This window comes from Prunus dulcis, chromosome 8, assembly GCF_902201215.1.
Source record: "Prunus dulcis chromosome 8, ALMONDv2, whole genome shotgun sequence".
Lineage (NCBI taxonomy): Eukaryota > Viridiplantae > Streptophyta > Magnoliopsida > Rosales > Rosaceae > Prunus > Prunus dulcis.
In genome coordinates this window covers 17367662-17380434 of record NC_047657.1, presented here as the reverse complement: position 1 = coordinate 17380434, position 12773 = coordinate 17367662, and the positions used below count along the sequence as shown (strand labels likewise).

General features: G+C 37.7%; 4 protein-coding genes and 1 pseudogene across 5 annotated transcripts; 3 read left to right on the top strand and 2 right to left on the bottom strand.

Moving 5' to 3' along the window:
- Positions 1-1953: 1953 nt before the first annotated feature.
- On the top strand, positions 1954-2713 carry LOC117637948 (annotated as a pseudogene).
- On the top strand, positions 2710-5238 carry LOC117637947. Of its 2 annotated transcripts, XM_034373004.1 has the most exons (4): positions 2710-3395; positions 4078-4213; positions 4759-4851; positions 4940-5238. In XM_034373004.1, exons 1-4 carry the CDS (start codon positions 3282-3284, stop codon positions 4960-4962), a joined length of 366 nt encoding a protein of 121 aa, XP_034228895.1. In that variant the 5' UTR covers positions 2710-3281; the 3' UTR covers positions 4963-5238. The 2 variants fall into 2 exon arrangements, with proteins under 2 accessions (XP_034228895.1, XP_034228894.1); XM_034373003.1 differs by having other exon boundaries at positions 4759-5238.
- Positions 5239-5669: 431 nt separating this feature from the next.
- LOC117637623 (ammonium transporter 1 member 4-like) lies at positions 5670-7275 on the top strand. The gene has a single exon (XM_034372554.1). The coding sequence runs from the start codon at positions 5673-5675 to the stop codon at positions 7173-7175; it is 1503 nt and encodes a 500-aa protein (XP_034228445.1). The 5' UTR covers positions 5670-5672; the 3' UTR covers positions 7176-7275.
- Positions 7276-7532: 257 nt separating this feature from the next.
- LOC117638639 (F-box/kelch-repeat protein At3g06240-like) lies at positions 7533-8750 on the bottom strand. Its single transcript, XM_034373734.1, has one exon. The coding sequence runs from the start codon at positions 8748-8750 to the stop codon at positions 7533-7535; it is 1218 nt and encodes a 405-aa protein (XP_034229625.1).
- A 2149-nt stretch (positions 8751-10899) lies between these two features.
- LOC117638638 (F-box/kelch-repeat protein At3g23880-like) lies at positions 10900-12150 on the bottom strand. Its single transcript, XM_034373733.1, has one exon. The coding sequence runs from the start codon at positions 12148-12150 to the stop codon at positions 10900-10902; it is 1251 nt and encodes a 416-aa protein (XP_034229624.1).
- Between the last annotated feature and the right edge of the window lie 623 nt (positions 12151-12773).

The window sequence follows — 12773 nt, the reverse complement described above, 5'->3', positions numbered from 1 at the left end:
TGAGGACTAAATTAAGTTCTGTTCCACTAATGTCAAGCTCTGTTCAAATAAAACAAGAACACGTGTACAAAATAATATTTGTATTTATGAAATTTAGGGTTACAATCTTTGTATTGAATCTTCTGATTCGATCTCCAAAGTGTTTAAAGAAAATTTGTGTTTGATACAAGGGTCGTAGAGACTTAATCTTGATCAAACGGGTAGCATGAAGCTTGTTTGGTGTTTGGGATTTTTCTATGGTGAAGGAAACGGCACGTATTTGTTGTGTTTGGTGGCTCTTCTAAAGTAGGGTGAAGAATGCAGAGAGTTTTCTGTTTCTTCTGAGTGCTAGGTTTTTTCTCTGACCCTTCTTTCGTCTTGAGACCTCCTATTTATAGACTCTTGTAGGATGCTTGACCTAAATAACTTTCACTATTTAAAACCTTGTTTTATGGGATTTTGATTTGATTTAAATCAATTCCCATAATCTGGCAATTTATCCAAATTATCTTCAATTGATTGACCTGATTAATATTTGATTTAAATCATAGTCAATCACAGAAGATTCTTTCCCTTAATTTTGTCTTCATCTTGAACCGTTTGATGCACTCTGTCGGATGTCGCCACGTGTCAATTTTTGACAACTAATTCGATTTTGATGAGTCATACGCCAGATGTGCGAATTATAAGGCCCACAATTCAATTCACCGAACCCTAATTATTTTATGGTCCAATGAAATTTATTTCACTAAAATTTCTTTTTCCACAACTGGAATTCATTGCAAGCCACAGAAAACAACCGAGGCCAAAAGGGATGCAAGCAGTGAAGTTCAAGCAAACATGCTGAACGACAAAAAGAAAAAAGCATGCAAACAAAGCTTGAGGATAGGAAGAGAGACGTGCTGCAAACAGCTAAAACGTCAAAGGCCTCGAAGCTTCCAAAATTAGCATACTTTTTCCTTGCTACAAAGAAAAACCACAATAGGCGTGCGTTGGTTGCGATTAATGTGATGGTGGTATTGTTACGCGTAAACAGACGCCAACGGGATATTATCAATAATGGCTTTCACATTTCTACCTAGCTTTTTCTAAAGCCTCATGGCTTTGACTTGCATGATATCAAGGTTCGGTCTACTTTCAACATTTGTACTAAGAGATGGTGTTATGTCTAATTTGGTGAAAATATATGCATCATTCATTTCACCCACTTTTATTTTTAATTTATCCTTACAAGAAACTTCTCACTCACCCATTTTGCAATTAAAAGGATTCACTATATTTGTGCACTAGCTTAGGATAAATTAAAACCTACATATTTTATAGGACATGTGAAATTTTCGAAACAACGAGTTTAATTTGGTTGATGACTTGTGATAAATAATGTATGACACACTCATAAATAATTGTTAACCCTTAGTTCATCAAACAATTGATAATCATCAAATTGAAATTATATTATGCGTGCTGTCTGTTGAGTTATTAAATGTGTTTTATGCAGGTTGAAATTTTTGGGATTGTTTAAATTATAGGGAAATCTCTGCCAAATTTTCGGTAGAAAGTCTCGATCTTGAGTAAATGGGCCCAGCATCGGGGTGATGTCGGAATTTTCACAGATTTCGTTATGAATTTCGGAAAATTCAGGACAGATTCTGTCAACATCTGCTCCATAAATGTTGGCAGGAGATAATGTTTGAACTTAGCTTTCTCATCCAAAATCTTCTGTGTTGATGAGCAGGTTCAATTATTATTATTTTTTTTTTCTCTAACAAAACATGTGTGAGAGGGCCCATGGGTAAAGGTTATGACTTCAATTGCGGAGCCAAAGGCCCAAAACATAAACTACACTAAAATGTATCTTGAGAATCCAGACATAAAAGGCCTATAGGAAAACATAAACTCAGCCCAGCAAACGCATTCGCAATCATATTTTGCTCTTTGTATATTACCAGTATGCAAGTCCCAGCTTCTGCGTAAGGTTCAAGCAATACTCTGCCAGCAGCAGAACTAGAAAAGAAGCGAATTCGAAGAAGCAATGGCAATATTGATGGATGGAAAAGGGGTCTGAACCCCAAACCGAAAGCGAAAGAGATGACCTTGATGCCATAGCCGCTCTCAAAGAAAATACTGCTATTGAACTCAAGGTTTTCTCTCTCTCACACATTAAAAAGCACTTGATAGGACAAAGGGCTCACGAATATAGTAGTTTGGAGTATTTACTCCCTTAGGCAAGATTCTGGGTTCGAGTCATAGCATCCTTGTTGTGTGTGTGAGTTTAATATGCTATCGCCACTTTCAATAGAAAAAGTCCTTTAAAAAAAATAAATAAATAAAAAGAAGAAGCACTTGATAGGATTATATTGTCTTTGTTTTACATATATATATTTTTGTTGGGTTTCGCAGGACAAGGGTAACGAGTATGTGAAGATGGGCAAAAAGCACTTCGCTGATGCCATAGATTGGTACACGAGAGCAATAAATCAGCAAGCTTTGAGTGACTCTGACACGGTGACACCTCTATTCTCTTTTCCAATAGGGCCCATGTTAATCTTTTACTTGGTAACTACAGACGTGCTCTTACTGATGCTGAGGACTCAATTAAGCTCTGTTCCACTAATGTCAAGGTGTTCAAATTTTTACCATGTTATTGTTCTCAGCTGGCCTTTGTTTGAATATTTAGTCTTTTTTATTATTTATTTATTATTATTATTTTTTTAAGCGATATGGGTTTTGATGATAGGCTTTGTACCGAGCTGCCAAAGCGTATTTTGCACTGAATTTGTTGCTTGAATCAACTTTGCATTGCCAAAATGGGCTTAAGCATGACCCAAGTAACGAAGAGCTAAAGAAGCTGTTAAGGCAAATTGAGTCAAAGAAGATGGAACATGAACAGCGTGAGGCTCAAGTTTCCAACAGAGGCTAAGGTTTCATTATATTACTAATGGAATGATACAATTATGAATGAACTGTTTGTGATTGTTCTCAGGCTCATGTTTATTTCTTTGTTGAAACTATGCATGACCTTGTTTCCGCGATCGAAAGTAGAGGACTGAAAATTGGGAAGGCAATGTATCAAGGACTTACAGGATTAAGAAAGCCTGTATTAGATAAGAATAATATTCTTCATTGGCCAGTTCTTCTGCTGTATGCAGAGGTTATGTCCAGTGACTTCATTGAGGATTTCTGTGAGACTTAAATGTTGTCAGCTAATCTGGACATGATATCCTTCTTTTAAAGTGTTCTGGTATATTTTAAAGTTGAATTGCCTATGAGTTTTCTATGTAGCATCCAATGCTTTTGGATATATGTGCATTTTGTGTTTTCCGGAGTTTTCAAACATGTTTTCAGAAAACTGCCCACCTTTGTCATGGGATCAGGAACACAATTACACTCGTGAAGCTGTTGAATTATACTATGAAGTAGGTCATTTTATTTTGTTGTAATTTGGTTTACATATACTCAATATTAAAAGGAAGTTGCTTTCTGAAGAATCTTCTTAATATTCTGCATTATTGAACTTCTCTAGCAAAGGAAAATGAGCAAGTTCATCTATATTTTGGATTGCTTGCATCATATTTGACTTCTGAGAGTAATTGGCTAGGTCTCAGGAGGTTGACCATATCATCTACATGAAGCGATGATAATTATTAAATCTGTAGAACTGGATGTTGTGGCATGAGCCATGACTGTTGGGTTGACATAAACGCATTATCTGATTCTAGGGTGCTGCTATCCACTCTTTTGAGTTTATTTTTCTTGGACTTTAGTATGCATGCTGCGGGATTGTGATTGGATATTTGGTTCGCTTAGTTTCCAATTGTTAGGACATGAGATCACAACTGGCTTGTTGAAATTCCAAACTTTTCCCTTGTATTGCAATGTGGTTAATTGAAGGGAAAGTGTAACTAATAGAGCATGCTGGGTATTCCTGTGAATGCCCATGCATCAAAGAGTAGGAAAAGAGGTGTATGAATGAACTTGTATAAACCTAGTTAGTTATCTCCATATCTTCGTGGGTATGTCAGTAAGGAATAATTTTTTGTATCTTTAAAGATGAAATTAACTGTGCATTTTCAAATTTCTCTGTCCTTGATTTATAAGGCAAGTCCAGGAGTTTCTCTGTCAAAAACAAAGATTCTTCGCTGTCTCTTAGAGGGCACTGCAGCTTCTCATGTGGAAAACATCGGTGATGAGGAAAAGGATGCAAATAAGAATTCTAATGATGGCAGCTCAGCAGGTAGGGTGTCTTCAAGTTTCTTTTTCCTACATTTCTTGTGCCAAGTGACACTACACCATCTTTTGCTTTCCTTACCAGTAATTTGTTGATTATCCATTTGAGCATTCAACTATTAGGCTGGATATGTTTCATGATGCACTAGAGTGAAATTCATCTTAATTTTGGTTGTGCGTGCACATGTATATGGTTTAATCTATGAAAAGTCATTTGTTGGTGGCCTCTGATCATGGACAATTTAGTTTCTCCTATATACATGATTGTTGGTGCAGAAAGCCAGGTCTTACATTCAATATGATTAAAGTTTATTATAGTCATATGTAATTTACACCCATGACCTTATTTTAACCGGCTCTATCCGTGTCTTGGGGTGTATTTATTGAGTTCTGTTGCCAACTAAATTTTGTACATGACTTCTTTCGGCTTGAAAAACTGTTCATTTTTTAAACTATCACTAATTGCAAAGAAACATTATTTGAGCCCATTTTTCCCAGGATTTCGTTTTCTTGACAAGTTTATCTGAACTTTCTTTATCTGATGTTCGTCAGGCAAAGGTTCCTCTAAATGGGTGAAAGTAAATGAGAAAAGAGCACTTCATGATGTTCTGAAAGAACCTAACTTTGTTATTCGAGGGATCCCAGGTCTGTCTTCAGCGCACAGTTACTGTCGTATCAGTTTCATTCCTTTCATTTTTTTTCTTATGACAATTGTTTGGTTTTTCCCGGACAGGATTTTTTGTTTGTTGTTTCTAAACGTTCCAGCTTCTATAAAGAGTTCAAAGCTGGGAAATGGGCTCCTCCACCTTGAGTTGCTGGTTGGTTATCTCTTGAAGATGGGCGACGTCTATTACGATACGAGTCAAAGTTAGTGATACCTGGGTATATGACTAGGCTTCATAGTTTTCGTTCCACAAGAATGCCCGTGGTGATGGCAAAACTCTGGGAAGTCACAAGGTTGTACAATTGAGATAGCTTTCCAAATGTTTGTATTATTATTACTTGAGCTAGTGCATGTACCAAAAACATGAAGACCCCAATATAGAAATTTTTTTAAAATCATGTATATTTCCTGATTGTTTTATCATCTTATGGTTGAGACTTTTCCTTGTTTTTACTTTACACTTTAATAGCAATTGACCAATCAGGCATGGAATATTCACAGATTGGAGGAAAATTTGAAACGTTCATTTAGCTTGGTTAAATTTCTCACGTGGTGTTATATAGTACAGAATGTAACAGCTTTACAGTTTCTGATCTCCAAAATAGGAGGAAAATCAGTTATGGAATTACGGACCTAAGCGTATTTGGTCTCCACTTGTCTTCTATTTCACTACGGAATCTATTAGATTCTCCTAATTCTTGGCCATCCACCTCTGGAATTTCTTGGGATATTTTTGTCACAATAAATAGCCTTCAGATTCTCCACCTCTCCACATTCCCGTCTTCCTCCTCTAGTCTCTCCCATGGCTGCTATCTCTTGCTCAGCCTCTGACCTCCAACCCCTTTTGGGTGCAGCTGCCAATGCCACCGCAGCCGCCCAATACATCTGCGGCCGCTTTGATGCCGTTTCGAACAAGTTTGTTGACACAGCCTATGCTGTTGACAACACCTACCTTCTCTTCTCTGCCTACCTTGTTTTCGCGATGCAGCTCGGCTTTGCCATGCTCTGTGCCGGCTCTGTTCGTGCCAAGAACACCATGAACATAATGCTCACCAATGTCCTTGACGCTGCCACAGGCGGCCTCTTCTACTACCTTTTTGGTTTTGCCTTGGCCTTTGGCACCCCCTCCAATGGCTTCATAGGCCAACACTTCTTTGGCCTTAACAAGTTTCCTTCTCAGTCTTTCGATTACGGTTACTTTATTTATCAATGGGCTTTTGCCATTGCAGCTGCTGGAATCACAAGTGGTTCCATTGCTGAACGAACCCAATTCGTTGCATACTTGATCTATTCATCTTTCTTGACTGGCTTCGTCTACCCCATTGTTTCTCATTGGTTTTGGTCTGCTGATGGATGGGCAAGCCCTGCTCGTGCTGACAATCTTTTATTTGGTTCTGGGGTCATTGATTTTGCAGGCTCTGGTGTTGTTCACCTGGTTGGAGGCATAGCAGGCTTGTGGGGTGCTCTTATCGAAGGCCCCCGCATAGGCCGGTTCGATCATGAAGGTAGGTCTGTGAGTCTGCGTGGACATAGCGGCACATTGGTTGTTTTGGGCACATTTCTGCTTTGGTTTGGTTGGTATGGCTTCAATGCAGGCTCATTCCTCAACATTCTCAAGGCCTATGGAGAGAGTGGATCCTATTATGGACAATGGAGTGCAATAGGAAGAACTGCAGTGACAACCACAATGGCTGGATGCTCAGCAGCACTGACTACTCTCTTTGGGAAGCGCTTGCTCTCCGGTCATTGGAACCTCACCGATGTTTGCAATGGCCTGCTTGGCGGGTTTGCAGCAATCACCTCTGGTTGCTCAGTTGTTGATCCTTGGGCTGCAATCATTTGTGGGTTTGTGGCAGCTTGGGTTTTGATGGGATGCAACAAGCTTGCTGAGAAGTTGAAGTATGATGATCCATTAGAAGCAGCACAGCTTCATGGAGGGTGTGGCTCATGGGGAATTATATTTACTGCATTGTTCGCCAAAAAGGCTTATGTGGATGAAGTCTATTCAAGGCAACCAAACAGGCCATATGGGCTTTTGATGGGAGGAGGTGCAAAGCTCTTGGCTGCACATTTGGTTCAGATTGTGGTGATTGTAGGGTTTGTGAGCTTGACAATGGGAACATTGTTTTTCTTGCTGCACAAGTTGAAGCTCTTGAGGATTTCATCAGAGGAGGAGATGGCAGGAATGGATGTGACCAGTCATGGTGGATTGGCTTATGTATATACCGACGAATGCAACGATCCGGCAATGCTCAAACCTGGATTCATGGTCTCAAGGACAGGCCCTCCTTCATCAGCTGTTTAATTTGAGTTTTGATGCTCCTACCCCCTTAAATTTAAACTGTAATATAGTTTGGTTAGGTACTTTTAATTGATGAAATATGTAGACCAGTTCGCATTGCAAATGTTTCTCAATATTCCATTAGTAGTTTGTTGTTGTTATAAGAACAGTATTGTTCATATGTATCGGTTGGGAAATCAAATCATTAGCCGCCATTAATTTTCCATGTAATACAACAAAATTGGGGATTTGTTGTTGATCTTTTTCAACACAACGAAAAAGAAAACCTTAAACTTTTGAAATTAGCATAAGAAAACAGAACACATAATAAGTGAAAAGCAAGTTCTAACTCAAATCAAATTATACATCATGTTGTTGCTTTTAGTATGTAAATACATTAGGCTGGTCAAGCAAGACAAGGCTTTCAGTAAAAGCATCCATGACCGAGTAACGGCACGATCCTTTAATTTGCAAATTCTTAACTTGTTTGGTCTTAGAGTTCACAGACCGATATTGAACGTTATCAACAATCAGTTTGAGCACAACTTCATCACCACTTTTTCTACAACCAACCAGTCTACAAATACTCCCTTCCAGGCATATTGCAAATAGTTTATCCCATGATTTGGCCACACCATACTCTTTCATCACCCACATGGTCATGTGAAGAAGCCAACCACAACCAACACTTTCTCTCCTCTCCTCAGAGCTTTCGAAAAATGCAAGGGACTCTCTGTACCTCGACACCACGCAATGTGGATCAGAATCGAAACATTTTTGTGTTTCAGCTTCTGGTGGTATGGTTATCTTGCTGAATACTTCATCGGACATATCAAACGACCCAACGGAAATATTCCCGGTGTTCACGTTGACTTGAACCCAATGCAGAGCACCATTGACAAAAGCAGGCGGATGACCAGCATCAAAGTCCCGTTGTTCAATGTCACGTTCATGATGATGACGATCATTACCAGTATTGAGAGTCTTCCAAGAGCCCTTGGCTAACGACCAAATCTCATATTGACATGAGATAAATTTGCCTTCTTGAAAACAAGACACTCTTCGTAAGACCTTATAGTCATTGGCACGCCTGTCGTAGCCAAAGGCGCATCTTGCTTCTCGACCATATCCATGACAAAAGGTAACACCAGACTTGGGCAAAACCACAAACTTTCTGATGCTAGGGTTCCAAACTAATGTAGTCAAGTCAATGTCTTCAGCAGCAAGGCACACGAGCCCGTTACAAGTTCCGACAAACTCGGATCCCCAGGTACGGCTTCTGGTGCGTTCGGCGTAAACTTGGTATGGATTGTCAAGATCGGTATACTCCCTAAGCGTAGATGATGATGCACGGGGGTCGTCGTCATCCCTGTACAATGAGTAAAGCTCAAATTCAGGATTGTGAAGGAGGAGTTGAACTCCGTCGTTGTTTCGATGGTTGGATTCGATTAATCGGTTGTTCAGATGGGTGTGGATGAAGGTAGGGCTTTTGATCATACAACTCCATGACTTGCATACTGCCGTGCACTCAAGTAGAGATTTGACGGCTAACCTTACCAAGATTTCGTATATGATTTCTTCGGGAGCCTTTGGTTCCATCGATCCAATTCTCTGTGTTATTTGGATCTGGGGTTTTATTTTAGGTCATATAGGAGAAAGTCTTGGTCTAGGGAGAAACCTAATCCTTTTCTACGTTTCTTCCTATTTGGGCTCTGGAAAATTTTTAATTAAGAACACGGAAATAAGACATATCCTTCCAATTTAAATTTGAATGAAATTAGGTTTAAAATAATTAATTACTATTTATTAAGTCATTTATGAAATCAGTAATATGTTTAAATATTCACTAAAGAAATAATAATTAAAACATAATTACTAATCAAAGTAATTCAAAATAGCTAAGATATTAATTACACATATTAAATTAAAGAAGTTGGGAAAAAAAACAAAACTAAAGAAACTAAATTTATATTTTAAAAACTAAAAAAAAAACAAAAAAACCTCTCACAGTTATATGCTGGCAAATATTTGCCAGATTAGACCTCTAGTACAGCAAATGTGCCGACAAAATTTCATCGGGAGAGGTTTATCTTTTAAAAATAAATATAAACTTACTATGTTTAGGTTAATTAATTTTTTTCAATTTTATTTTTAGTAATTAAATAATATCCTTTGCCTTATTTAATTAGTTAAATTAGTAATTATACTTTAATTATGATTTCTTTGGTGAATAATTATTGTTAAATATTTTAATTAACTTCATGAATTATATTACTTAATAAATAGTAACTAAAATTTTCTTTTTTTAAAATAAAATTTTTAAATACTAATAATTCACTAATTAAATAATAACTAAACATAACTCCTAATTAAAGTAATTAAAAACGAGAAATCCATATTATGCTACTTAAAGGGTATAGCCGGGCGGCTATACATTTAAGATATTCTATTTATGGAGTATAGCCGCGCGGCTATACATTTAAGATATTATATTTACAGAGTATCGCCGGGGGGCTATACTTTTAAGACATTATATTGTAGAGTATAGTCGGGCAGCTGTACTATATTATGTTTATAGAGCATAGCGGGGCGACTGTACATTTAAGATCGAGAATAGCCGTCTGGCTATACATTTATGACATTATATTTATACAGTATAGCCGTGTGGCTATACGTTTAAGAGGACAGCCACACCGGATTACTTTTGAATATTTTATTTTAGAATATAACCGTGCGGCTCTACTGTTTGAAACATTTTTATGTTTCAACTTCTGGTGTTTGGCCATCTTACCGAATACTTCATCGGACATATCAAACGACACAACGTAAATATTAAGGGTGGTCACGTTAGCTTGAAGCCAATGCAGAGCACCATTTGAGTCATTGACAATAGCAGGCCAATGACCAGCAACTTTTTATAAACTGACTTCCAAAACAGCTCCAAGATTTTTAAATTCACAAAATTCTGAATTAATGGGCTCAAAACCAATCGTGAAGGGGATCAAGATCACAAGGAAAATACCCATTAAGTGGGTGTACAAATCAAATTCACCCATGATCGGTTTCCAAACTTGACGGACTTGTGCCATCTCAAAATGCATAAATTTGATGGACTTGTGCCATCACAAAAGTCCAAATTCACGTACTCACTAAAGCCAAATTAATTACCAAATCAAAAACCAAGTTGTACACAACCACCCAAAGCATTCCTTTGACTGAACTACATTGGTTTCAATAGCGTCAAGGTTACATAGGCAATTTAGAAGTATCTCTAGATGCAACCACAAGTCCAAAAAGAATCCCTAGTTTATTCTAACTAAATTCGCCCCCAAACACTTTTTCATATCCAAATTATCCCCAAACACAACATCTCCATTCAAATTTTCATCACCGATAATCATGCCTGACTCCAATGAACTACAAGTTGGCTTGATTCCCTCAAAAGGATACATAGGAAATTTGGTTTTCATTCCAAATTATGGTTTCTTCATAATTTCAGTTAAAGGGTGTGTTTCTTTTATGATGCTTATCATAAGTAATCATAATTAAGAGATATTATTATCTTGAATGTTTCGAAAATTAAGAGATTATTATCTTGAATGTGTCGAAATGTAATTAACAAAAGCCTTTATTCTTTTCAAATATTGATAATTAAAAAAAAAATTGATAAAAAAATATTGGTGAAATGTGTTAGCAGAACACATAATAAGTGGAAAGCAATTGTAACAGAACACGTAGGTTGTTGCTTTTAGTATGTAAATACATTAGGCTGGTCAAGCAAGACAAGGTTCTCTGTGAAAGCACCCATGACCGAGTAATAAGTAGAACATTCTCCATCAAAATGAAAATTCTTAACTTGTTTGGTCTTAGTGTTCACAGATTGATATTCAACGATATCATCAACTATTAGTTTGAGCACAACTTCTTCACCACTTTTACTACAACCAACCAGTCTACAAATACTCCCTTCCAGGCATATTGCAAATAGTTTAGTCCATGATTTGGCCACACCATACTCTTCCATCACCCACATGTTCATGAGAAGAACAAAACCACTTTCCCTCCTCTCCCGACAGCTTTCGAAAAATGCAAGGGACTCTCTGTACCTCGAAACCACGCAATGTCGATTGAAATCGAAACATTTTCTTGTTTCAGCTTTTGGTGGTATGGCTATTTTGCCGAACACTTCACCGGACATATCAAACGACACAATGGAAATATTCCAGGTGCTCACGTTGGCTTGAAGCCAATGCAGAGCACCATTGACAAAAGCAGGCGGATGACCAGCCTCAAAATACCGGTTTCCAATGTCACGTTCCTGATGACGATCATTAGCAGTATTGATGAGAGTCTTCCAAGAGCCCTTGGCTAACGACCAAATCTCATATTGACATGAAACCAATGGGCCTCCTAGAAAACAAGGCACTCTTCGTAAGACCTTATAGTCATTGGCAAGCCTGTCGTAGCCAAAGGCAAAGGTTATTACTTCTCGATGATCATATTCATGACAAAAGGTAACACCAGACTTGGGCAAAACCACAAACTTTCTGATGCTAGGGTTCCAAACTAATGTGGTCAAATCAATGTCTTTCACAGCAATGCACACGAGCCCGTTACAAGTTCCCACAAACTCGGATTCCCAGGTCTTGGTTCCAGTGCGTTCGGCGTAAAATGCATATGGATTGTCAAGATTGGTAATATACTCTATAAACGTAGATGATGATGCACATGCACGGCTGTCGTCTTTGTTGTCGTCGTCCCTGTACAATGAGTAAAGATCAAATTCAGGATGGTGGAGGAGGAGTTGAACGTCGTTGTTTCGATGGTTGGATTCGAGATGGGTGTGGATGAAGGTAGAGCTTTTGATCATACAATTCCATGACTTGCACACTGTCGTGAACGGAAGTAGAGACTTGACGGGTAACCTAAGCAAGATTTCGTATACGATTTCTTCAGGAATCTTCATCGATCCAATTCTCTTCTCTGTATTATTATTCATATGTTATGGATTTGGGGTTTTATTTTAAGGTTATATAGGACAAAGTCTTGGTCTGGGAAGAAACCTAATCCTTTTATATTTCTTAATCCTGATCCTAATCCTTTTATATTTCTTAACCCTGATCCTAATCCTATAATAACACCTTCATAAACCTAATCCTTTTTTCTTTCTGTGTTACTTAAGTGGAGGTGTTACCATATAAGTTTGATGCTGTGATTAGATCTCTCTGTAATTTTATTTTTTTTTTGTTGCGCTTATGACTAATTTATAAATACAATCTCCCTCAATATATATATATATATATATATATATCATCATCATCATCATCATCAAGATAGAGGCATAAGATGAGTCTTTAATCATGCACAAAAATGTAAAATACAGTCATTACAATGTCAAGAAAACCGTGCTGCTTTATAATTACTGTTTGGTGTTAAAATTTTAAAATAAATAAATAAAGAGCTCGCAGAAAAGAAAAAATAAATAAACTCCACCGGAACATGGACAGCTTTAAAAAAAAAAGCAAGGCACTCTCTGTATCCGGAAACCACGCAACTTCGACCTTTACCAAAATGGGACCTATGTCGGGTTTCAGCATCTAGTGTTATGGCTATCTTTGCGAA

Bases quoted from the DNA above. Each gene is read 5' to 3' on its own strand.
- LOC117637623 (XM_034372554.1), top strand. From the start codon at position 5,673: ATGGCTGCTATCTCTTGCTCAGCCTCTGACCTCCAACCCCTTTTGGGT.
- LOC117638639 (XM_034373734.1), bottom strand. From the start codon at position 8,750: ATGGAACCAAAGGCTCCCGAAGAAATCATATACGAAATCTTGGTAAGG.
- LOC117637947 (XM_034373003.1), top strand. From the start codon at position 3,282: ATGTGCATTTTGTGTTTTCCGGAGTTTTCAAACATGTTTTCAGAAAAC. The intron at 3,396-4,077 runs GTAGGTCATTTT...TTGATTTATAAG, and splicing joins CTGTTGAATTATACTATGAA to GCAAGTCCAGGAGTTTCTCT. The intron at 4,214-4,758 runs GTAGGGTGTCTT...GATGTTCGTCAG, and splicing joins TAATGATGGCAGCTCAGCAG to GCAAAGGTTCCTCTAAATGG.
- LOC117638638 (XM_034373733.1), bottom strand. From the start codon at position 12,150: ATGAATAATAATACAGAGAAGAGAATTGGATCGATGAAGATTCCTGAA.